The sequence below is a fragment of the Simochromis diagramma genome, unplaced genomic scaffold (assembly GCF_900408965.1).
Source record: "Simochromis diagramma unplaced genomic scaffold, fSimDia1.1 OVJJ01000433.1, whole genome shotgun sequence".
NCBI lineage: Eukaryota > Metazoa > Chordata > Actinopteri > Cichliformes > Cichlidae > Simochromis > Simochromis diagramma.
Window position 1 is genome coordinate 6524202 of NW_024387031.1, and position 26024 is coordinate 6550225.

General features: G+C 42.5%; 2 protein-coding genes across 16 annotated transcripts in view; one reads left to right on the top strand and one right to left on the bottom strand.

The window, feature by feature from the left end:
• Positions 1-18141, bottom strand: part of matr3l1.2 (matrin 3-like 1.2) — a 25972-nt gene extending 7831 nt beyond the window's left edge. For 2 of the 15 annotated variants that reach the window (XM_040042995.1, XM_040042994.1), the window contains exons 1-11: positions 16482-18021; positions 15471-15532; positions 15018-15056; positions 14529-14629; positions 14109-14152; positions 13889-14005; positions 13322-13447; positions 12990-13238; positions 11969-12093; positions 10507-10867; positions 10288-10416 (exon numbers count right to left, since the gene is read on the bottom strand). In XM_040042995.1, the coding sequence (XP_039898929.1) occupies positions 10288-10416; positions 10507-10867; positions 11969-12093; positions 12990-13238; positions 13322-13447; positions 13889-14005; positions 14109-14152; positions 14529-14629; positions 15018-15056; positions 15471-15532; positions 16482-17213 (2085 nt within the window). In that variant the 5' untranslated portion in view covers positions 17214-18021. The other 13 variants (XM_040042998.1, XM_040042997.1, XM_040042992.1 and 10 more) reach the window with 13 other exon arrangements.
• Positions 18142-19364: 1223 nt separating this feature from the next.
• LOC120740559 (polyadenylate-binding protein-interacting protein 2-like) lies at positions 19365-23638 on the top strand. The gene is made up of 4 exons (XM_040043008.1): positions 19365-19501; positions 19759-19901; positions 22203-22382; positions 22973-23638. Exons 2-4 carry the CDS (start codon positions 19761-19763, stop codon positions 23036-23038), a joined length of 387 nt encoding a protein of 128 aa, XP_039898942.1. The 5' UTR covers positions 19365-19501; positions 19759-19760; the 3' UTR covers positions 23039-23638.
• Positions 23639-26024: the final 2386 nt, after the last annotated feature.

A 26024-nucleotide genomic window follows, 5' to 3' on the forward strand; every position in this document is an offset into this window, starting at 1 on the left:
GAAATGAATGAAGTGGAAACAGCGAGGTGAGTTTTCCTACCTTGTTCTTGAGGATGAGGTGCTCCCTCAAGCAGCCGAAGCGCTCAGCGAAGGCGAACAGGGTCTTGTTGCTGAGAGGCTTCCTGTCGTATTTCACCACCACCACCCTGCTCCTCAGCTGAGGACACAACATTTAACACTGCTGCACCGTCACTGAAGCACCACAAAGCTTTTCAAAGATATTCTGGATGACGTGAACTTTTAAACAATGTGTTTGGCACAGAGGGAGGAAATATGTTTACTGAAACCCTCTGAAATCCACAGGGTCAGAGACACAGCAGGTGACACAAGCGTTCAGACTGACCTTATTCAGACCCAGCTGTCCAGGACCTCCACCTCCACCTGACACAGAAAAACACAATGTTTAGGCCACCAATTTAGGGTCTTTTAAGTGACCAAAATGACCGTGCAGGGTTTTTTATATTTTATACAGAAATAGACTTTTTAAAAGCTCTGATTACATTAAATTAGGGTTGTGCGATATGACCAAAATCTCATATCCTGATCAAAAACATTTCCCATCCTGATAACACTTTATATCACAAAATAGCGCATTTTCTGTAAATGCTGTGAATCTCGGGCAACTCGATTTGCGTGAAGTGTACCTGTGAAGTACACGACGCCTGAATCTATACATTTTTAGATGGAAGCTGTAATGCCTGCCATTTTCATTGTGAGTATTTATTACATGGCGTGCTGCTGGGAAAAGCCTGTTCTAATGTTTGAGTCTAAAGATTATTTTGAGCACCTGACGTCTCTTTTTTATCTGTGATGGTTTTTGTGCCCGAACATTTTCAGAGCAATTATTAAGTTTAATAAGTAAGGTAAGTCAGCAAGTAAATAAAGTAAGATAAGTAAGTACAGTAACAAAAGTATAGTAAGTACACTAACCAAATTAATAAGGTAAGTATAACAAGTAAAGTAAGAAAGCTGAGTAAAGTAAGCCAAGTAGAGCAACTATAGTTTATTTATTTTACTCACTAAAGTGATCACAGTAAGTAAAGTACACTAAATACAGTGAGTACAATAAACAGTAAATGAAGTGAGAAGAGTAAAGTAAGTACAGCTAATAAAGTGAGTAAAGTCTGACAAGGAATAAAACAAATTACAGGAAGAAAAGCAAAAGTAAAACATGTTTAGTTTTGCTACTTATCTTACTTAAATAGAGTAAGTATGTACAGTCAGTAAATAAACAGAAATAGTAAAGTTAAATAATGAAGTCATTAAGTAAGACAAGTAAACTAAATAAACAAAGAAGTACACTGAGTAAATTGAAAAAAGTAAGCAAAGAAAGTAAAGTTAATAAAGTACAGAGAGTTAAATAAGTCAGTAAGTAAAGGACGTAAGAGTAAAACTAAATTAAAGAAAATACTGGCGGCAGCCTCTGCCACCTCTCAGCCTCCTAGTAGATGCACCTATGGTATGAATTTCAAAATCCTGCATCACCTTGTTCTCAAATTGTTCAAACCTAAGTCAAGTCCATGAGAAAAATAAGAAAGCTAGGCTGATTCATTCAGATAAGTAAAGTAGGTAACAAAACTAGGTGTAGTAAGAAAAGAATGTGCGTAAGTAAAGAAGGTAAAGTAAGATATGTAAAACAAGTACCGCTAGTAAATGAGGGAAAATAAGAACTAGGTAAGTAAGTAAAGTAAGTACAGTATGTACAGTAAGATAAGTAAAGTAAATAAGACAGACAACTAAGTATTGAAACAAAATTAAAGATAATTTACTTAATTCCTTTAATTACATAAGTATAGTAACTAAATGAGTATATTATAATAAGCTAAAGTAACTAAATTAAATTGAGTAAAAAGACTAAGCTAAGGATGCAAGTGAAGTCAGTACATTAAATGAACAAATAAATGTTCATTATATTAAAAAAAAAGATGGATTTAAAATATCACGATCGGCCCTTTAGAATTTTAAAAAATACATAAGGACAAGTTAAGACGATTTATGTCCTGGAGTGGACTAAAACCTCCAGCAATAATGATAACAGTAATAATTAGAAGAAGAAAAAGGCATCTGCATGCATCTTACCCCAGCTCGAGGACATCCCTCCCATTGGTCCTGAAGACATGGGGGCGGGACCCAGCAGCCCTGCAGACAGGTTGGGGGTCTCTGAGAGACCTCCACTGGAAATAAATGAACTAGGGTGTGAGTCAGTTATCAAACATCTGGATTATTAGAACAAAATATAATATGATGTAATACAATATAAATATTACTCAATTAGCACAAACAAGCTATAGAAGCTGCAAAGAGTCTGTGAACCCCAGAATGTGATTTTTTATGATATGATGTCTGATTCTCAACTGCAGTGTATCACAGATTTTACTTTAATTTGAAGTATTAAAGTATTTTTACTTCCAGTGTGTGAACAGACTGAAGTGTAATGTCCCCCTCAGTTGCCTGTAGCAGCATGTGGGCCGACTCTGCTAGTCCATGTCATGATTTCACTTCTGAGTGCTTCAATGACAGCACAAGCTAACTTAGAAATGCTAGTGCTATCATTGCTATCACTTAGCTTAGAAATGGAGTCCACAATTCAGTCATGATTACAGAGAGCAGCAGATGAATTATTTTCTACACTATAATTACTGTTTTGCTAACAGTATCAGTGTCTCTTACCCTCTGCCTGAGCCCATACCGGGATCCCACTCAGGATACCTAAAAGAAAAAACAAACAAACAAAAAAACATTCACACAATATTAAACATCTATTAAAGAGGGAAAGACCTCTGAGTTCAATCCAGCATAAACCAAGTAGGTGACACATCTTGACTGACTGCAGATGGTTTCAATGTTTTGGCTCACTGTTGTGTATTAAGAGCGACTCACATGTCAAGAAGCTGCCGTCTGTTTTCAGCATGGCGGAGTCCATTAACGTGTTGATTCCACTCCTACAAACACATCTAGAGAATGAGTGACGCTCAAACCCTTTCATTTCCTAACATGGAAACTCTATATTAAAGGTCCAGTTCAAACAGTTATTAACCTTAAGTGGTTCATTCAGAAAAGCACCCAGGGAATTGTTTAAAAAACAAAACAAAAACAAAGTAAAAAAAAAAAATGTTATCACCTGTTACTTAAAGGGTATGATAAAATGGTTCCTGTACCGTTTTAAAAATTAAAAGAGTGCTTTTTAAGATCTTTTAGAAATGACTTAAAAAAAGAAAAGAAAAACAGCATTTGATGCCTTTTTTCCAAGAAAAGAAAAGGGTAATGTGGATCTTTTTGGATTCTAAACTGGCTAGACAAAACAGTAACAGTCACTGATTTTAAGAAGGTTATAAAATACCATGTGTATATTTCTCAAATCTTTAGCAAAGGCTTGGGAAATAGAACATTTTAAGACCATTTTAATTCCTTTTTTAAAAGTTCATAGTTAATGCCCCAGAAGAAACCCTGACACCACAAACTAAAGAAAAACAAACACAAGACCCCAGCTGCCAAAAGTCTCACAGGTTTAAAAGCTGCCAATTCGATAAGTCCATGAATGTGTGAGGAGCTTTAAATGTTTCATGTTGGAGACACAAGGAGCAAATCAAGATCCTCCCAGGACTTTGTTAAAGCTAATGAAGTGAAAAGATCAAGTATATCAGACTGAATGTGTAACATGAACAGCTTTACCAGCTCATGTGAACAGATACTAATTATAAAAAGAGATTTTTGGTTTAATTGGATGACCGCTGGAAAGATCCAAATCTAACTGTTCAATGCTGGAGAGCTTCAGCTGAGAAAATGGAGAGAGGGAACATGCTGTGAGGAGATACAACAAGGAAATTATATGAAGTAAACCGGACCTGAATCAGCGCCTGTCACTGACTGAAGGAAGACTGGAGCTCAAACAATTACAGTTAGTCCGAGAAGAAAAGAGGAAGCAGGTTGGACGTACTCACCATGGTGGAATGAACGTCAAAGTCACAAAGAGAGCACACGTGGGGGAACATGGGGGGCATGACTCCCAAGAAGTCTTGGACTTTTCCGTTTGACGGGGAGCCCATCCTCCTCTGCATAAAGACGGGCTCAGACGGGCCCATGCCGAGCCCACTGCGGTGGGAAAGCTCAGAGTATGGCCTCTCTCTGCTCCCACCTCCACCGCTGTAATTTAAGCCGTAGCCCCGGCCGGAGGAGACGTCCTGCAGGGAGCTGTACCCAAAGTCTGTGGAGGACTTGGCTGAACCTTGTCCCAGAGAAGAACCGCCCATCCTCCCCACGTGCCCCTCTTCCCAGCTTCCTCCTCGATACGCAGCATCAGAGGACATGGCCGCCCGCCGCTCTCCTGCTTCCCCCTTGCGACTCTTCAGCTGTCTGAGGATGTGTGGCAGCGTCTCCACACTGATCTCCTCCTCAGGGATTTCAGCCAGAGCGTCCAGGTCAGAGGGCGACAGCCCCAAACTGGCAAACAGCTTCATGGTGCTGCCAAGATTGCTGGTGCTGCCGCCACCGCCGCTGCCACGTCGGGGCATCTGCCCGCTGCCGTCCTGGCCCTCCATGCCCATGCCCATGCCCACACCCACACCCACCCCCATTGGTCTGTTGGGACGCTGCTCGTTCATGTTGAAGTTCAAGGTTTCTGCAGCGGCCAGGAGCCCCCGACCCACAGCGAAGTGTTTCTGAGCGCCGTCAGCCTGCGTCTTCTGAGACATGATATCAAAAAGTCTGTCCCGCCCGCTCTCTGGATTCAGCACAGAGAGCCAAGATAAAGAAGGAAACAGGCGCTGGAAAAGGTCTTCAAAGATGACAGGAACTTAATGTGGTCAAAGTGAGCAGGAGCTCCTTTTCTTCTGTGGTGGCAAGTCTTATTTCTGCTGAGACACAATGAGGTAGAAAAAGCTTCAAACAAAGCCTCTCCTAAGAAAACAGGAGCCAGTGGAGGCCCTGAGCAACAGACGGAGGAGCACGACTCTGATCTTTACTGCAAAGGGAACATAGGAGGCGGTTAAAGGAGGAGAGAGAGAGAAAGATTCACCTCAGCCCAGCAGGAGGAACATGACCTGATGCAAACAGAGTGATGGAGACCTCCTCACTGAGGAAGAGAAACTCTGAGTCCACGAAAACATCGACAAGAGGCGAGATTACAACGAGCCTCTGAGTGAATCACAGCCTGACACAGACCAGGAGTAACATCTGTGCAGGTACAGTGAGAGGAGAAGGAAAGCTGCAGCAAACACGCCTACGGGGGAGGGGCTAACAGCTAAACTAAGCTAAGGGCGCTAATATCATCCATAAACACTACTCTGTTTAGCCTGACATGTTTTAACTAAAAGCATAGATAATTAAAACTAGGTGTCCAAAAGTGAGTAAAAGCAGACCGACAATGACTCAGACAAGCTGTGTAGCTAAGGTAGCTAACATTGCTAACACACGTCGCCTGCTACATGCTAACACTAGAATAGGTAAAACTCTTCAATTATCTGATATTTAACGTGCAAACTGTACATGAAGCTGTTAATATATAACGTGTATAATGAGGATTAATCTGTAGACACAGACGCTCTTACCCTTTCTCCAAAACCTTTTAGATCAGTTATTTATGAGCCTGCGTGAGAGACAACCGCACACTACGAAGTATCGCGATATTTCGTCTCAACTCACAGCGGGTTTTACTGAGGTTTCTCCGCTCTTCGCGGTTCTTTTTCTTCTTTCTAGTGCAAATAGAGGGCTCGGCAAGTTCTTCTGTCTTTATTACTAGTTAATTAAACTACTCTTATCATCAGCAAGACCGAAGAGCTGGAAGGACAGTTAGGGCTTGTGAATAAAGTTTAAACAATGGACTCTCCCCCCCGTGCTCCGTTTAATGGTACGTCTCAGTACGATCACGTGTCTGAATGTAACGATCAAACAAAAGGTGTCTGTTCAGTTTGTATGAAAGCTCAAAAATCTGCAGCCAGTTTTAAATACATCATTTAAATACATCATCTTGAATGTCATCTTTTTGTAATTTTAGGATAATAAAAAATAAGAGGAGAAAGGAAATAAATCTCCTTCGCTCACATTTATTTTAGCTTCACAGGTTTACTTATTTCTGCTTAAACATCTTGTTTTTCTGTACAGCAGCATCAGTCAAACTAGAGGAAGGTAGTGAGGAAAACTGTTGAGAGAGTGAGGTTGATTACCTGGCAGAAAATAATCCAGGTAGATGGATCACCTGATCAACCGGGTAAATTACAGTGGAAGCCCAGCCAACCACATGCTGCCTCATGCAGAAGTACAATTTTTTTCCCCTTTATGTGGTACTGAAACTGAAAATTATCAAAGAAAAACTGATGTCTTTGAATGAAAAAAAAAAAAAAATCTTATTATTTTTGGAACAAAACAAACTACAAAAAAGCTAACCCTAAATAAATAAAAATACAAGATAAAAATATCTATTTTAACAAAATTTTAACACATTTTATTGAGAAACCAAGAACAAAGTCAAGTCCGTTTCAGACGTTAAACAAATATTCACATCTATGAGTCTTAAAAAAATAATTTATTGTTCAGATGTTAGTTTGAAAAACCAGATGTTTCAAAAATCAAAGGAAAAACCTGCACAGGCAAAATGTTTTTGTACTGTTTGGTCAACATTTTGTTTTGTCTAATCAATAACATAACTAATCAATAACAGAGTCTTTGAGGCTTTAAGCCCACAGAGCAGCAGCAGGAAATCACTCAGATGTGTGTTTCACACATGGCTAAAGAAACAAAATTAAAACCTTAAAAAAAAATCTGACATTCACGCCTCTTCCTCAGCTTCAGGTGTTCTCAGGTCGGCAGCGCCTTCTTCTCTGCTTTGCTCTGCTCCTTCTCCAGGTGTTTCTGAAAATAAACATATGCTGTAATGTGGGCGGGGCAGTGTCGCATATGTACTTCAGGTATGTTATAATGTGGCTAGGTCTAAGGTGTATCATTATGTGGGCACCTGCAGCTTGTTGTAGTGAGCTTGGCTGCTGCAGTGCATCTTCTTCGCCGTGTCTTCGTTGGAGTAAAACAGGAAACAGATGCGGCAGTAAAACCCCGCCTTCACGTGTTCGACACCTGAAATAGTAACAATGACGATGATGACGGCGAGTTTTTTTGGACGTGAACCTGACGATGACCTGGCGAAGCTTTCTCACCAATGGGTGTGGAGGGATCGTACAGCAGCAGGGGCAGAGACGCCGTTCTGGCTTTGTTCGCAGCGACAGGAACAGCCTCTGTCTGCTCATTCTGATTAGTCGATGTCTCCATCTGCGAAAATAAAAGAGAAAAACAAAAGATTCCTCTTGTTTACCTGTTTTATTTCTAATCAAAATTTATTTAAATAATTAAAATGTGTAAAAACAAAGTTTCCCCATTGTTAGCATGTTAGCAATTAGCTCAAATATCTGGTCAGTTGATGGAAAGATGTTTAAATGAATTCGATGTCACCGAAGTCGTCTTTGATTGAACGTTTCAATAACGAGCTGTACAAACGACTCACGTCCTCGCTGTCCTTCAGCTCCTCAGCACCCAAATTTTCATCCATCACCGTCTCTTCACCACTGACTTCACAGCTCTGCACTTCCTCCTCCTTTTTCTCCTCTTCCTCTGGTTTGACCTCCTCTTTGGGCTTCTTCACTGGAGGCTCCTCGCTGTCATGGGAGGATTTTAGTGGCGGGCTCTCGCTCGCTCTCTTCTTGGTGTTCGGCACTCTATGGCTTAATGGACAGACGTGATTGAGGGGTTCAGAGGCTTCAGCTTAAAGCAAAGTACATCCACAAGCTGTAAAAGACAGGTATCATCTCCAGGTTTACATTTAGATAAAAGGCCTGAAGACGACTGCTGCTGTGAAGAGAAACTAATAAATCAGACTCGTGCAGCGAGCACACAAGAAGAAAAAGAAGAAACTCACCCGTGTTTGAGCTGCTTGTACTTCCTGCTCACGTAGAGGGTCAGGCGCTTCCCGCTGAATCTCAGTGGCTTCGCTTTATAATCGGCAGCCATCTTCTCTGCGTCCTCGGCATTACACATCTCGAGGAAACACTGAGGACAAGCATCGGACGGCTTTAAAGCAGCAGGAGTTATGTGGATTCAGGTCAGACATGCATTTGTCCCAGTTCTGTACCTCTCTCCGGATCCTGTTCAGGAAGTACTTCTTGACCCTCCCGTATGGTTCGGCGAGCTTCAGGACCTCCTCGTCCGTGTATTTGCTGTTGGGGATCTGCCCGATGTACACCACCTTGCTGGAACCGGACTGAACAGCAAACACAGAAAATGAGCCCACAAAGAAGAAAACAAACACCGACTGTCCTCATACGGTCGTGTTTCTTTTATCTGACAAATGTCACAAATATCACATTTTTACTGGCCCACAATAATCTGGAACACTAATAACATTCACATCTTCTCTGATCCTGCTTCCTGTCACCGATTTCCAGTGTAAGTCACAATTCATTTTAGTTTTAGTATAAACATAAAGCCCAACACAGCCAGGCACCTGCTTATGTAGCAGACCTGCTGAAACCTTAAAACAGCAGTTTGATCATCTGATCAGAATCTTTTAATTGATCCATGATCTTATTGTAAATCCAGAGCCGATCACACTTCGAGGTTGTAGCTCGTAAACATTGGAACAGCTGAATCTGGGGTTTGTTTTAAATGACTGCTCAAAGATAATTTTACTTATTTATTTTTTATATTTTAGCTTTAACCAATGACCACTGCAGTCTGGCTAAGGTGTATGTATTTAGAACATTTTAGACACAAACCTTATTATCGGGTTTCAAATTTTGTAGAAATTAATAAATCAGATGAAAACATAACATGGAGGTTAAAAAAATTTAAATAAATCACCTGGATGGTGGGGTAGCTCATGGAGTGACTGATCTTCACCGTCCGCCCGCACACTGACGCCGTGATGTTCCCGTTGTAGAAGTTGGCCATCGCCCGTGCTTCTTCTTCTGTAGCAAATTGAAGGAACGCCTTACGAGGGAGAGGAGACAATGCGATATTCAAAAATACTTTTCAGGAAATATCCAACTACTTCAATTGGATGCAGGTTCGTTTACCACTTCTATATTTACCATTTCTCCAAATTTGCATTTGAAACATTTTTCAACTGATGTTTGAAAAAGTTGCTTTACTGGTGTGATACAAATGTCCAGGATTAAACTTTCACTTAACACTGAACAGAGTACCTCGGGTCTCAGGTCCAGCACCAGGTGTTTGACCACCTTCCCGAAAGGCTGGGCGAGTTTCAGCAGCTCGTTGAGGTACTGGTACCCTCGCCTGAAGCCGACGATGTTCACCACCCTCATACCCTGATGGGAGGAGCAAGAATTGAGGAATTCCAGTGAAACAGAAATCTCATAAAATGTCGAAAGTAGTGCAATTTCATATAAAACTAAAGTTATTGTGAATCAAAAGTTCAATTGCAGTTGAACTTTGTCAATCTCCCCTCACTCACAAACCATTTGAACTACTCAACTTGAGGGAGTCATTAATTCACCAATGAGCTCTCCACCCTTCAGTTGTAAAATAATAGACCACAGAAAAGGTCAAAATATTTCAAATGTATTAATAAAGTGAAAAACTGAGATTCTTGAGATGCAGTGATCCACAGAAACATGAAGTCAAATATTAAAGGTATCAGAGCGACGGCGCTCGGGTACGTACCCCTCGCCTCGTGTTGTCTGCAGAGAAGAGGAGACACAAACAGAGAGGAAGATGTGCGTTAATTTCAAACACCTTTTTGTTGATTGAAGACATCGTCCTCACATCCACGAAGGAAAATGACTTTTTTAAGGAAAAGCTGGTGCTGCAGCAGATTACAGGTACAAGTGTTAACTTTGATCTCTAAATATTGATCTGATCAGGTACCGATGTCATCCGACCCTCCATGGGCTTCGTCGTTGTCTTCCTCCAGCTCGTCCAGCGTCACAAAGTCCTCCATGTTCTCTGGGAAGTCCTGCTGGAAGAGACATCATTAACACACCTGTGCCACTCCTGGATTACAGACTGAAGGACAGAGCAGGTGCGTCACCTCTTTTTCGGGTAGATCTCCCTCCGCTGCCTCCGGAGCCTCCGAGCTCTCTGCCGCCTCCATGTTCATCTCCCCTTTGCCCTTGTGCTCCTCGGCCAAGGTTTCTGCTTGTGGCTCTGACTCGGCCTCCTGCTTGACCTCACCCGTGTCTCCAGGTGTGTCATTAGTGACATCATCGGTAATCTGTGTGCAGTTCGGTTTAATTCCAGGAATCACATTTGGCTTTAATATTTGTTTCAACTTTTTTGTTTTCTCACCTTCTCCTCCTCCTGTCGAGCATCCTCAGACTCCTCTACCGTCTCCTTCACAGACTCTGCTCCCTTAGGCTCGTCCTCCTTCTCCTTGCCATCAGGTACCTGCTCCTGCTTCTCCTTGCCATCAGGTACCTGCTCCTCCTTCTCCTCGCCATCAGGTACCTGCTCCTCCTTCTCCTCGCCATCAGGTACCTGCTCCTCCTTCTCCTCGCCATCAGGTACCTGCTCCTGCTCCTCCTTGCCATCAGGTACCTGCTCCTCCTTCTCCTTGCCATCAGGTGCCTGCTCCTCCTTCTCCTTGCCATCAGGTGCCTGCTCCTCCTCCTCCTCGCCATCAGGTGCCTGCTCCTCCTCCTCCTCGCCATCAGGTGCCTGCTGCTCTTCTCCGTCCTCCCTTCCTTCCATCACTCCTGACACTTCCTCGTCCTCCTCCTCTGTTACCATCTTCACTTTGTCCTTCTCCTTCTCTTCCTTATTTTCCTGTCTGCTCCTGGAGCTGGATGAGGAGGTTTTGGAGTTGGAGGACTCGGCTCTGCCGTTCTTCTGGCTCGAACCGTCTCCTCCGCCCTGTTTGTGCTTCACACTGTATGAACGAGTGTGTATGAGTTTAAGCTTCCATGTGTATCCTGACATATATACACTGTGTTAGCAGTTAGCCAGCTAACACCACCTCTCATAACGAGGTCAGAGATGATGTTCAATTTCTAACTTTTAATAAAGAGTCAGGTTTGCTTACTGGCTAATCTGGAGCTACTTCTGCTGACACCCTGCTGTTTTCAACATGACGCCTGCTATGATCTACGAAAGCTGAAATATCATGGATCAGCTGTGCTGCACCAGTTTAAAGTCTGTGACACAGAGGAACAGGAACAACCATTGGTACCCTGCATGTTTTCTTATAATTGACTTGACAGAACTTGAAAAAATGCATTCTGGGTACATTTTCACAGCTTGTATCACCACAATTTAGAGCAGGGGTGTCAAACATATGGCCTGGGGGCCAGAATCAGCCTGGCAAACACTCCAATCTGGCCCACTGGATGACTTTGGAACATCTGGAGGAAGATCTTTAAGTGTCTTTTCATAAGTTTTGCAGCTTTAACTACTGATACAGATGCTCCCCATACCCGTCCATTTTTCTTATATTAAAATATCTCATGGATTAGAATTAGATACATACTTATGGTTCTGTACGCCGGCAGAAAGGAGAGTTTTTTATGGCTCGTGTAAGTAGGCTGTATGTGGCCTGAGATTAAAAATGAGTTTGACATCTCTGATTTAGAGCATATGACAGATACCAGGCTCATCCTCTAGCTTCAATTCCTTCTGTTTCAATAAAAGGGCATCTAATTCTGACAATATTCATAATATTCACACTTTCATTAAATACACTAAAGTGTTTGTCCAAAATAATAACTGAGTGGTCTTGAGGGAGCTTATGAAAGAGTTTATAAACATGTCTTATGTAAAATGACCTCCAATGGTTAATAGTTTCATTCACTTCTAGTTCTTTCAGTAGAATAAACCTCCAGTCACCAGGTCAGGTAACTGTCTTTTATGTCATTTATTTCCCACAACCTCCAGTCAAAGGGTGTATCTGTCCCTTTCACTGCATCTCATTCATGTATGTGTTTACAGTTCCTACACCATGTCATGGTAGCAGTGTCTGAAGCCGGGCACTCACTTGAGGGTTTTGTATTTGGTGCAGATGTTGAGACGGACTATTCTCCCATTGAAGACAAGGGGGTTCTCAGTGTAATGCTTCACCAGCATCTCTGCGTCCTCCACAGTTGCCAGCTGAATAAACGCCTGGACACACAGACGAACACAAAAGCAGCCATCATTCAAACTTATTTCACCTTATCACAGACTATACTCAGCCAAATCTGATCTCCACACTTTCTGTAGTAATGCTGGCATCACATGAGCACTCAAAGAGCAGCAGTGTTTCTTGCTCTGTCTTGATGCACGCTCAATCATCCAGGTAAGTAAATCTCCAAAAGTTGATTCTGTTCATCTGGACGTAGCGTTTTGTGGGAGAAACGTTTCGTCACTCATCCAAGTGACTTCTGCAGTCAGCTGAGACTGAAGGTTTCCCCAATCTTATAAACAGGACATTTGCATAATGACTGAAACCAGCCCACTGAAGGAACAATGGGCTGGGAGGTCCTTAATCTTAATTATGCAAATTCTCATGACCATTGATCTACAACCACTGACCAAAGCTCACTGATCAAAGCCCACTTATCAATGGCCATGAGTACCATTCACAGAGAGTTGGGGAATGGCTGCAATCACAGCATTGTAAGATGGTGACAGATGTACCCTTAGGCCCCCTCCTCGATTCAGAGATGGTCTTTCCCTTTTCATGTAAATGGCCTCCTTGACTCCACGCTCAAACCAGCGTTCCTCCCTGTCCAGGATGTGCACATCCTCATCATTGAAAGAGTGTCCACTGGCCTGTAGGTGTAAATAGACTGCAGAGTCCTGGCCTGACGAGGTAGCTCTTCTGTGATGTGCGATCCGCTTCGCCAAAGGTTGTTTGGTTCCTCTGATGTATAAGGTTGTTTATAAGGCTGGGGAAACCTGCAGTCAGCTGAGACTGAAGAAGTCACTTGGATGAGTGACGAAATGTTTCTCCCTCAAAACGCTACGTCCAGATGAACAAAATCAACTTTTGGAGTTTCCTGCTCTGGTTTATTTACCCGGTCGGTTAAGAAGAGGTGTTTCTCAACCACACCGAAGCATTCGGCGAGGGTCAGCAGCTCCTGTTTCTTCTCGTCCTCTCGGGGCAGATGGTAGAAGAAGACCACCTTGCTGCCTTGACTTTTGACCTCTTTCTCAGGTTTGTCTATCGGCCGCTCCACCTGCCAGGTCATCGGTTGGTCCCCTGGTCGGTCCACCGGCCGCTTTGTCAGTCGGTCCATCAGTCGATCCATTGGTCGCTCGTCTTTCTGCAGGTTAAAAACAGAAACTTCTGAGGATCTGAGTCTGTGGGGAAGCGGTGAGTTTTATTTAGCAAGCGAGGTGATGTTACCTCAATGAACATGAGGGTCTGGGACAGGTAGAAGGTGATGGGTTTGCCGTACGACGACGGTGGATGCTGCTGGTAGTAGTTCACCACGTCCAGAGCTTCTTCATGTGTGCTCATCTCCAGAAAAGCCTGATGGTCACAAAGATTAGACTTCAATGCTGAAATTCAGTTTTCCTCAGAGAGGTTTGCTTTAAGTTTCACAACCACGTATTTAATGTTGTTATTACTGGATTATATTTAGACTTCTTTAATCCCCAGCTATCTATAGTCTCTTATCACAAGCTCAGTCTGACTCCATTTCTACCATCTGGGACTGCAGCTGGTGCCAGCAGTCCTCCTCCTGGTGTGGAGATCCTCTGTGAGTGGGTTCAGCTCAGCAAGGCTGCGAAGGAGAATGAGGACTACCAGCTGCAGTTTCAGATTGAGGAGATGAAGTTCATGTGCAGGATGAAAGAGTGTGAGGCAGCTGATTGTATTGTTCAGTTACATTTATGAAGAAGAAAGTTTAACTAATGTCTACATCTAAGTTAGAAGTAACTGAGGTGGAAACAGCGAGGTGAGTTTTCCTACCTTGTTCTTGAGGATGAGGTGTTCCCTCAGGCAGCCGAAGCGCTCAACGAAGGCGAACAGGGTCTTGTCGCTGAGAGGCTTCCTTTCATATTTCACCACCACCACCCTGCTCCTCAGCTGAGGACACGACACACAGTCTTTACTGAAACCAGCTGAGCTCTGCAGAAATGAGCTGATCCACAGAAAGACACAGCAGAGAGACAGAGGAGGTCAGACTCACCTTATTCTGTCCCAACGGACCGGAACCACGTCCTCCACCTACTCCTGACACACAAACACACCGATGTTCGCACATAAGCAAAGACAGATTTCAAAAAGTGTCTGCAGCTTTCTGAGGGCACTAAACAGCCGGGTCTCTTAACCCTCACCCACTCTTTTTAATGGCTCTCTGTATTTACTGTACCTGAGCTTTTTAACCATTTTTATCCCAAAGTCAGCAAGCGTGGCACATAAATGTAACACTGAGCTCACAGGAGAACCAGACTTGATCAGTTGGAAGTTAAAGACTTGACGTCAGCTGTCTGAAACCATCTTTATGAATAAAATAGTGACTCCCCGCACAGAGAGAAAGTGACAAATGACTTAAAATAATACTAATAGTATTAATAGTGATAAAATAAGACATCTGTGGGTCCCTCACCTCCACCCCAGCTCGAGGACATCCCTGCCATTGGTCCTGAAGACATGGGGGCTGGTCCCAGCAGTCCTGCAGACAGGTTGGGGGTCTCCCAGGGACGACCACTAGAATTAAAAACATGTGACTGTCAGTTATCAGACACCTGGATTATTAACACACAACACAAAGCTTTGTTAACACCAAGCCACAGAGACAGTGTGTGAACCCTCTGGAGGCAGGAGAGTTTCTGAATCTTTATCTAATCTAATGAAGCCCATCTGACCAAACAGGAAGTTGCCTGTCAGGTGTACAGTATGCTTCCTGCTCTCTCTGCTGCTGTGGACCATACATGACATACAATGCAAACAACAGAAAGACAAATCAGTGCAGGACAATCTGTTTGGGCATGGCTGTCAGTAATAACACTTTTCCGAGGTTAGGTCGAGGTCCTTTAGGACTCTAAATCTAACATCTGAAACACTAAAGGAGGAGCTTAATGTTAGCATCTCTTACCCTCTGCCTGGGCCCATACCAGGGTCCCACTCTGGATACCTGAAAAACAACATTCAGTGTTACACATCTGATAAAGAGGAACAGACCTCAAAGGAACATTTAGTCAACAACGATGAGCTGAAACATTACAACCTCCTGCTGAGGTCAAACAGAGATCGGTACTACGTAGCAGGATTTCATCTCATTCATGTAACTTCAGGGTTAACCTTAAATTTTCTGTACTACAAAGGTCGGTTTACTTCTTACCAGGTACGTCATAAACTAATCTGACTAACGCCAGAGTCATCCCCGTCCAGCGCTGGGATTTTGGAGGGCTGCACAGAAGCACGTTTGTGTTGGTTTGGGTACTGAAACTCTAAAAACCAACCTAATTTCTTCTGGTGTGAACATGCTGTTAACAGATTCATAACATAATCTGTTTTGGCTCACTGTTGTGTATTAAGAGCGACTCACATGTCCAGAAGGTGCCGTCTGTTTTCAGCATGGCGGAGTCCATTAACGTGTTGGTTCCACTCCTACAAACACAAACAGAGCATTACTGACACTCAACAGGCCGTTTCTCCTAAAATACAACCTGTATATTAAAGGAACAGTTCACACAGTTATTAACCTTCATAGCGTCACCCAGACAATCACTTAGGACCAGATTTACTAAGAATTTAAATGCACTTCATCAGGTTTCCATTTTAAAACCAAAAATTCATGATTAAGATCTTTTTAAGACCTACAAAAACAAATAATTCATTATATTTTGTGTGCAATAATCACTATAACAGACAGTAATTGATGCTTTCTTAAGCCATCAGTGACAGTCATACAGGCAAGAAGAGCTCACCCGCATATCTTCAAACCTGCTCACTGTGTGACTTTGGTCAGTAGATTACTAACCTCCTGTTGATTTTTGGTAAATTATGTTTTTGTCAGCATTGAAAAGAACCATGTTAAAAATTTTTGCTTTAAAGACAAAAAGTGTACATTTCTTCTCAGAGAGAATTTAAATTTCCAAATTCGAGTGATAATCGATTAAATCCTTCTTTCTCACTCCTGACACCACAAACTAAAGAAAAACAAACACAAGACCCCTGCTGCCAAAAGTCTCACAGGTTTAAAAGCCGCCAATTCGATAAGTCCATGAATGTGTGAGTGTGAAAAGATCAAGTATATCAGACTGAATGTGTAACATGAACAGCTTTACCAGCTCATGTGAACAGATACTAATTATAAAAAGAGATTTTTGGTTTAATTGGATGACCGCTGGAAAGATCCAAATCTAACTGTTCAATGCTGGAGAGCTTCAGCTGAGAAAATGGAGAGAGGGAACATGCTGTGAGGAGATGCAACAAGGAAATTATATGAAGTAAACCGGACCTGAATCAGCGCCTGTCACTGACTGAAGGAAGACTGGAGCGCAAACAATTACAGTTAGTCCGAGAAGAAAAGAGGAAGCAGGTTGGACGTACTCACCATGGTGGAATGAACGTCAAAGTCACAAAGAGAGCACACGTGGGGGAACATGGGGGGCATGACTCCCAAGAAGTCTTGGACTTTTCCGTTTGACGGGGAGCCCATCCTCCTCTGCATAAAGACGGGCTCAGACGGGCCCATGCCGAACCCACTGCGGTGGGAAAGCTCAGAGTATGGCCTCTCTCTGCTCCCACCTCCACCTCCACCGCTGTAATTTAAGCCGTAGCCCCGGCCGGAGGAGACGTCCTGCAGGGAGCTGTACCCAAAGTCTGTGGAGGACTTGGCTGAACCTTGTCGCAGAGAAGAACCGCCCATCCTCCCCACGTGCCCCTCTTCCCAGCTTCCTCCTCGATACGCAGCATCAGAGGACATGGCCGCCCGCCGCTCTCCTGCTTCCCCCTTACAACTCTTCAGCTGTCTGAGGATGTGTGGCAGCGTCTCCACGCTGATCTCCTCCTCAGGGATTTCAGCCAGAGCGTCCAGGTCAGAGGGCGACAGCCCCAAACTGGCAAACAGCTTCATGGTGCTGCCAAGATTGCTAGTGCTGCCGCCACATTGGGGCACCTGCCCGTTGCCGTCCTGGCACTCCATGCCCATGCCCACCCCCACCCCCATTGGTCTGTTGGGACGCTGCTCGTTCATGTTGAAGTTCAAGGTTTCTGCAGCGGCCAGGAGCCCCCGACCCACAGCGAAGTGTTTCTGAGCGCCGTCAGCCTGCGTCTTCTGAGACATGATATCAAAAAGTCTGTCCCACTCTCTGGATTCAGCACAGAGAGCCAAGATAAAGAAGGAAACAGGCGCTGGAAAAGGTCTTCAAAGATGACAGGAACTTAATGTGGTCAAAGAGAGCAGGAGCTCCTTTTCTTCTGTGGTGGCAAGTCTTATTTCTGCTGAGACACAATGAGGTAGAAAAAGCTTCAAACAAAGCCTCTCCTAAGAAAACAGGAGCCAGTGGAGGCCCTGAGCAACAGACGGAGGAGCACGACACTGATCTTTACTGCAAAGGGAACATAGGAGGCGGTTAAAGGAGGAGAGAGAGAAAGATTCACCTCAGCCCAGCAGGAGGAACATGACCTGATGCAAACAGTGATGGAGACCTCCTCACTGAGGAAGAGAAACTCTGAGTCCACGAAAACATCAATAAGATTGCGAGATTACAGCGAGCCCCTACGTGAATCACAGCCTGACACAGACCAGGAGTAACATCTTTGCAGGTACAGTGAGAGGAGAAGGAAAGCTGCAGCAAACACGCTTTACGGGTCGAGCTAACAGTTAAGCTAACAGCGCTATGATGTCTACGTTGTTTAACCTGACATGTTAACTAAAAGATTAAGTACGCTGTCATTAATGAGAAAAATGAAACCAAAAACGACTCAGATAAGCTGCGCAGCTAACTTTGCTAACATACATGTCCTCCTACCTGCTAACACTAGCATAGCTAACAGCCTTAAGTTATCTGATATTTAACGTGCAAACTGTGCATGAAGCTGTTAACTGTGCATTTACGTGTATAATATGATTTATCTGTAATTACGGACACTCTTACCCTTTCTCCAACACCCGATCGCAGCTGATTAGTAAATAGCACGAGACAGGTGACCAAACTAGAGGATGTGAAGTATCGCGATATTTCCTCTCCTCCTGCATCAGGCGGTGTTTTTGTTTCTGTTAGCTGCTTAAACGTTTTCTATGAAAATAGCTATTAACACAACACACACTTAGCTCCTCTATATTAATAATTTCTCTCAGGTTCTCTTATCACTATAGAGGATATGTATTTGGTTTAGAAAATGGGTTTAGGCTTGTTAAATCAGTGGATTTTATAAACTTTTGGAGGAAGGCGGGCTTTCAGAGTTTGGACTACAGTTTGGACTACAGTGCTGCATTCAAGGTCAGAAAAGGTGCCAGCACCTAACGTGATGAAAGCCCTTCTCAAATTGAAAGAATTAGATCAAATTGAAAGAATTAGATCAAATTACAAAACAAAGAAATATGCTGGGTGTGAGTGGATGTCCAGATAAAAAAAAACAGCTACACAAGGACTGCTCAAACATGGACTTTCTTATCCTAGGCAGATTATAGTTGTGTAAAAGATCTACAAACATTTTACTCTAGTTGTAAACCCACACAAAATAGTTATCTCACTGTTTGCTTTTTAATCCAGACAACACTGAAACCGTTCTACATAAAAGAATCACAACACCTACACTTACTGAACCTTTATACTTTGGCTGCTCCCTTTATGGGTCACCGCAACACTCGTCTCCAACCACTCCACCTCACCCAGTGTGCACGCTCTTCTTCCCCTTGTGCAATGTTTATTGCTTTAGATTGTTGACTCCAATTAATTAAACTCATCAACCTTCAACCTGAGCTCTTTTCATGTACACCTTTTCACCCTTTTCCTTCTCATTTACATGCATGTATTCTGTCTTGCTTCTACTGACTTTTACTTCTCTTCTTTCCAGAGACTACCTCTCCTCCACCTACTCTCTGCTCTCACTGCAGTTCACAATGTCATCTGTAAACATAATAATCAACAGAGACCCATGACTGTTCTCTCGAATGGAAACTGTAGCTACATCAATTTAGAGAAATACCTAAGCTGATATTTATTCATGATGTCCAGTGATCTACTTACATTGATGACTAAATATAAAAAAAATAACAAGTTAAAGTGTAGCGTCAGTTATAATGTGCATCCAGACATAAAGTTCTGTACCCAACTGTGATATTTAGGGAATGAATAAAAAAATGAAACAGAGACCCAGAGGAGATTCTTAACCTCTGGTATAAATAACGTTTACCTTATGCGGTCCTCTTGTTAGATTCCTATTTTCCGATGTTAAACCACGAGGCCCGTGAAGGGAACACGTCAACGACCAATGAGGAGCGAGCGCACGGTGACGGTTACGGTGGAGATGTAAACAAACAGAAGCAGCGCGGCCATTACAGCAACAACCGAGTTCCAGCGAGTTGACCGTTTGTCTTCTCTGTCGTCGAATAAATCACCCCCGAAGGTATTGTGCTTCATAAAAACACAGCTCCCCGTCCCCCCGTGCTCCTCTAACGCGGCTGGGTGCTCGCGGTGGTGTTTTCGCGGTGATATTTTTCTGTTTCTGTTGTGTTCTCGCCAAAAATTATTCGCTAGCTGCTTGCTATTGTTGTCCGTCAGACAGCGGCCATGACGGCGAGCCTTATAACGGCCGAAGCTACGTGTTTGTTCCCGCTGACCCCTGTCCCTCTCCCTCACTGTGTCCTCTGGTTCTCCTTGTAGACATGAAAGACCCGAGCATCAGCAGCGGGGGCCCGAACATGACCACCGGCACCGAGTTGATCCTCACCAGCCAGTTCAACGCCGAGGACGACCCGTTCGCCGAGTATATGTGGATGGAGAACGAGGAGGAGTTCAACAGGCAGGTGAGGAGCTGGGACGAGGATGACCTGGACTGCAAGTGAAAAAATCTGCGTTTAAGGCGGAAAAATGGTTAAAGAGTCTGAAATTAAGTTTATTATGGAGGAGGAAAAGTCATCCAAAACAAAGCAGGCTGATCTTTTAAGGTAGAACAGATTTAGCTGGCGTTTAAAGAGAAGTTATACCTCAAACCAGTAGCTACAGAAAGACTCAGTTGACTATTAAGGTGGAAATCTAATGTTTGAATAATATGTTGAAAGAGTAATTATTGCCTGAGATTACAGACTAATTATCTTTTTTATTAACTATTGTTTTATAGATACATTATGTCCAATGTAAGGTGGACTCAGATAACTTTTAAGGTGGAAATCTTTTTTTTTACCTTACACCTTACACCCCGAAATTGTTCTCTAAAACTTGTGTATGCAGACAAATGTAGCTTTCCCCTTTAAGATCGAAATCTGTCATTTTCCAGACAGATTACACCTCAAGTCTGTATTCGTCTACTTAAAATGAAAGATCAGCATCTGCACATCTCCTCTGACTGCTTTAAGGTTTGACTTGAGGGTGATTTATTTTGGGAGACAGACAAGGCATCTGAAAAACACTCCAAGATTAATTTTTAAGGTGGAAATAAACAGATGAAGTTGCGGATTTGTTAATTTTTATATGAGCTCAGTGAGCTCTGTTTCTGAGGTGGAAATCTGCAGATTAAGATAAGTTGTACCTAAACTGTTGTTTTTAGTTGTAAGCAAAGATCAGTATTTTCAAACAGACTCAGTCAACTTCTAAGGAGGAAATCTGTTCTTTTTTTTTATAGATTACACTCACGTTGCTCGGATGTGAAGCTCCCATATGCGGATAAAGCAGTATGTTATGGTGTAGATTTCTGCAGACAGACTTTCCTGGTTGGAATTGGAGGTTTAAAGGAAACTACATGTCAGAATTTTGTTGTTTTAGTCATAGTGTTGCAGTATAATTCCAATCTGCTTTGCTTGGAAGATCAGTTTCCATAGATAGACTTTTAAAGTGCAAATCTGGGGTTTATGTTACAAGAAAAAATAGCCTTAACTTGGACTTATTTATTTTAGAAGTATCTAGAAACATATTCATTTTTAAGGTGGTAATGTGAATTTTAAATTGTAGTTTATTGAGATTAAGAGAGATAAAGTGAAATTAGGTTGATTTGATTTGAAGGCAGGGAAAGTATCCAAAAGCATGATGGGTGACTTTTTAAAGTGGATATCTGTAATTATCTTTACAGGCTAAATCCAGAAATTGTGCTGTTGTACATCTTGTATATACAGATGACAAATCTTAAGGTAAAAATCTGGACTTCTAAGTTGAAGATAAAAAGAAACTTTGTATGTTTACGTACAAACTCAGCTGATTTTGGTTTTTAAGGTGGAAATCTGTTTGTCAAAAATTGCGATTTTTACAGCAAAAATGTGCACTTTAAGGTGAAAGTATGATTAAATAGAATATTTCCAACACCTGTGTTGTTCAACTGAAAACAAAGGTCATTGCCTACAGATTCACATTTTTAAGGTGGAAATCTAGGGTTTTGTTTACAGATTAAAAGAAGGTTAACATTTAGAAATTGTGCATTCTTAAAAGTAGCTGTGATTTTAAGGTGGAAATTTACAGTTTGAAGGAAAATTACACTGAGCAGCTGAAGCCTGTGTGCACCACAAAGCAGTGGCTCCTTGAGCTGGAATTCAGGTCAGGCAGTGGCCTGATTATGCAATCAGCTGACAGCGTGTGGAGTCGGTTAACAGAGGAGTAGGTGGGAGGCGTCCGGTTGGAAATTTCCATAAGGATGTTTTGTTTGGAAAAAGGAAACAGTCTGTGGAGCTGTGTTTTAGAGAGCGTTACGTTTCACAAAGGAAGGAGGACTGCAGCTGCTGTGTTACTTTAACTCTGTTCTGTGTTAAACTCTTTCAATGTTTCCGATTTATATTTGTAAAATCAGCCGCTCTGTTTCGAGTAGTCGTCTCATTGTGATTGGTCAGGTGCTGCAAACCCCGCCTCTGACATGTGAACACGCTCATTGCTAGATTAGGAAAGCCTGGGCTTACTTATTGAGCTGCTAACCAGCATCATCTTAGGCAGAGAAGGAAACAAGGATAACTGGATTAGTAGAAGGGGGTGCAGAGCAGATTCACCTGAAGAACATTGTAGCATCTCTCCTTAAAGTGTTATCTGTGTGATGTTCGCTCTCGGGTTGGACGACATGTTAAAAGTTTTGGTTCTTCGTTGGTCCAACAAACGTGTGACTGCTGCTTCTCTGCCTGTGTTTTCGGCAGGTGGAGGAGGAGCTGTGGGAGGAGGAGTTCATCGAGCGCTGTTTCCAGGAGATGCTGGATGAGGAGGAGGAGTGGGAGTGGTTCATCCCGTCCAGAGATCTCCCTTCTCAAAGCGTCAGCCAGCTGCAAGAGCAGATCAGCCTCCTGGTCCTCGATGGTGACAAAGACCTCGATGTGGTGGTGAGTTTGTCACCTTTACCATTGGTTACAGAGAAAACTCGTGTTTTGGCCATAAGAATAAAAGGACACCAGAAGATGGCGTCCTGTCAGCTGACATTATTCCAACACATTATAAAAAAAATGTAGGATTACAGCAAATATACTCTAAAGCCAAAACATTAAAAACAACCACTAATAAAATAAAATAAAGTTTGAAAAATAGAATAAAAACTACACAAATAATTTAGTATAGCCAAATGGAAAAAGACAAAGGACCTTTAATTCAGTAAAAATCTGAAACACTGAAACACGTTTAATCTGAATGAAACGTGTAAAGCTGAATATGATACAACAATGTGTAAAATAGTGCAATAAAAAAGGATGAAATCAATATTACAGAAAGAGCTGCTGAGTGAGACACAGCACAGTGCCTGAACGTGTCTGATAACATCTCCACACTCATTGGTTTCTCAGGGGTTTTTTTTCTTCCCAATTAGTTGATTATTAAATTAGTCTCTGACTGTTGACCCTCATCTGTCCAGCAGAGGTCGCTGTTTCTTTATTTTCTTCACACAAATAACAATGACGGTTTTTCTTCTTCTCTCATTCAGGTGACCAGCAGCTTGAACCCCAATGCCAAGGAGTTCACCCCAGGCATCCAGAAACATGCCATGTGACCCGGCTAGGCTCCTCCCTCCCCCCCAACCCTAGTCCGCACTGTGACATCATCACCAAGATGTCTGCTGTATTTTCCAGCTGCCACTCGACCTTCAGCCTGACGTGTTGCCAAAGTTCTGCGCTCGCATGTCTTCACAGTTACAGGTGTGTGTGTGTGTGTGTGTGTGTGTGTGTGTGTGTGTGTGTGTGTGTGTGTGTGTGTGTGTGTGTGTGTGTGTGTGTGAGAACTCTCTGAATGTACATCAGCTGAGAGGAGTGTTTGTATGACTCTAAATCAGAACAAACTGCTTCCTGTCTCCACTTTAATTATTATTTTTGGGGCACTTTTATAAAACCTGAAATCAAACTGTGTGCTTGTTTTTTTGTTTTGTTTTTTTCTTTTTAAAATTCGACTTCCTGTTCAGAGGGTCGCCTTCGCCGCCTCGTGGCGTCTAAAAGCACTTTTCCAGTCGTGGTTTGTTTAGCTGGCTGTTCTGCTGTTTCTTGCTCTTTTTCCCAGCATCCTTGGCGTTTCTGTCAGCTCTGACTTGTCTTCGCTCTGCTGCCTACATCAAATAACTCGTGTTGACTTTTTTTCTAAATGCACAGAAAGTACTGTATAAAAAGTCATATAAACAAAAACAATGTAAAAAAAATCTATTTTTTCTTATACTACTTGAAATAAATGTTTATGAAAGGAAAAAAAAAAAGTGTTTGTCTGTTAATGAAAAGCATCCACACAGCTAGGAGAGCAAAAAGGACTGGGCAAAAGTCTTGAACCACCCCAAAAGTGCAGCGATCAAGCGAAACGTAAACATACATGGAGATGCAGTATATGATTTATGTAAGTATGGTAATTTATAAAGTAAAAAATATATAATTTTTTACGTTTTTTAGAATGTTCTTTAAAATTGTTAAATACTAATTTTTAAAAATAAATATACATATTTTATTTATATGCTAGACACTTGACCTCGAATAGTTCACTGAAAGTTAAAAACTTGTGTTTTAAGGGAGTTTTGCAGCTCTGCCTGCAGGGGGCGACAGAGTCTGCCCAGCCTGTAGGCCCTCAGCAGGGTTTCTAACCTCCAGAGCTGCTGTCTGAGCAGGAATTTAGAGCGAGGACTAATTTATCTGACAGGAAGTTCCTCCTGCTTGCTCTGCTCTCTCTTCTTCTGTGACAGAGGCACAAAGCAGCGGCGGCCATAGATCAGCCGCAGCCCCCTATTGTTGCCCGACAGGTCAGATACAGACCAGGACTGCAGCCATGCATGCTGATGAGGGTGTGTGTATCAAAGGAGGCGTGGCCTCAGGGGTGGCAGGTCACACATTCTCGCCGAGTGCTGATTGGTCAGAGGGAGATGTTGGGGAATGTGCAACAGCCACAGATGTCTGCAAAGTGCTGCGAGGTCATGACCCCTGTGTTGGTGTCAGGACGCCCAATCCCCACCCATCCATCTGCATGTGATCACCTTCAGCATCATCTTCATCATCTCCATCAGAGCGTCCGACTGGGAGTCCTCAACAGAGGCTCATTGTTCCTCTGGTAGAAGAGGAGGAGGAGTCTGAACATCATGCTGCTTGTTCTTCACCTCCGAGACGAAGGTTCAGGTTCAGGAACCGTGGTGGTTGGGTTTGGTCAAAGAAACACCCGATGAGACCTTTTCTTACATTCGTTAGGCGTGATACTTTTCGCCGCATGGAAGGAGTGGTTCTCATTCCAGATCTGGGCCACAAAAAAGCCAAAACATGAAACAGATCAAACTTTAATGGACCAGACTGAAACATGGTTTAAGTTACTTTTTTCATGTTACATGCTTTCCACTTACTCTTATAGCCTTTACACACCGGACGCCTAAAATTCCTGAGAATATTTAATGCGTTAAAAATATTTTTCACCTTTTTCGGACCAATCAGATCACTGCATTTGACAACAAGTGCACTTGAAGTTTAAAATGAGCACGAGTACTGAATACACAGAGGTGACTTTTGAGAAGTTTCTTGAAAGACTCTAGTGACGGGACATTGCGATGCTCAGTGCTCATGTTGACTCCATTTATTATCAGTCATCCTCATTCACCTAAATCATCCAATGAGCAAAAGGAAGGAAAAACAAATCTCTTTTAGGGTAAATGGGCCTAAGAAAATCTGACAACTCCAGTACGGGAAGCTACTTGCTGTGGTTTTAAAAGAAGTTATTTGAAAAAAAATTGCACCTAAACCCAAAACGAAATCAAAGCTGTGCCGGAAATAAAACTTTTGCAGAGAACAGCTGTCATTGGCTCATGCAGGCACACCATCAAGCATTGATTTGGGGAGCGGTTGATTTGCTTTTCCTTTGCGTGTTAATTGGTAAAACACACACTTTAAACATTGCACAGTCATGGTAATTTAACTGTGTCAAGTGAAAATCATAATCAAGATTTAAATTTAATTAATTGTGCAGCAGAAATAATAAGAAAAAGTTGTTCTATCCAGTAAAACCATCTTACCGTACATCAGCAGGACACTGAAGTCGTGGAGGAATTATTCTGTTTTCAGGATCAAAGAAAGAATATTTCTTCTTGCTAAACTAAGCTAATGCTAGCCTGCCTGCTAACATGGTCAAACTGTAAGATTTTATTAGGTTTTATTAGTAAAATGTTATCTTGAGTGTATGAGGGTTGGCGTAAACATTCAGAACTCCGGAACTGTTTTAGTCACTTAGCTGTCCATTGTAAGATTACTTTATCAGCTATAGTTACAACTGGATTCATCCATTTTAACTTCACATGATAAGATAAGATAAAAAGAACTTTATTTATCCCGAGGGAAATTCTTTTGTCATACACATGCTCAATGCAGCAAGGGAGACAGAGGAGCAGAGGAATAAGATATTCAATATGTACAATAGAATACAAGTATACAGTAATATACAGTAGGATAGTGCAAAATAAATATCAAATAACTGTAACAAGTAACAATATAACTATATCCTGAGAAATAAATAGCTTAGCTATCAGTGCA

Bases quoted from the DNA above. Each gene is read 5' to 3' on its own strand.
- LOC120740559 (XM_040043008.1), top strand. From the start codon at position 19,761: ATGAAAGACCCGAGCATCAGCAGCGGGGGCCCGAACATGACCACCGGC. The intron at 19,902-22,202 runs GTGAGGAGCTGG...TGTTTTCGGCAG, and splicing joins AGGAGGAGTTCAACAGGCAG to GTGGAGGAGGAGCTGTGGGA. The intron at 22,383-22,972 runs GTGAGTTTGTCA...TCTCTCATTCAG, and splicing joins ACAAAGACCTCGATGTGGTG to GTGACCAGCAGCTTGAACCC.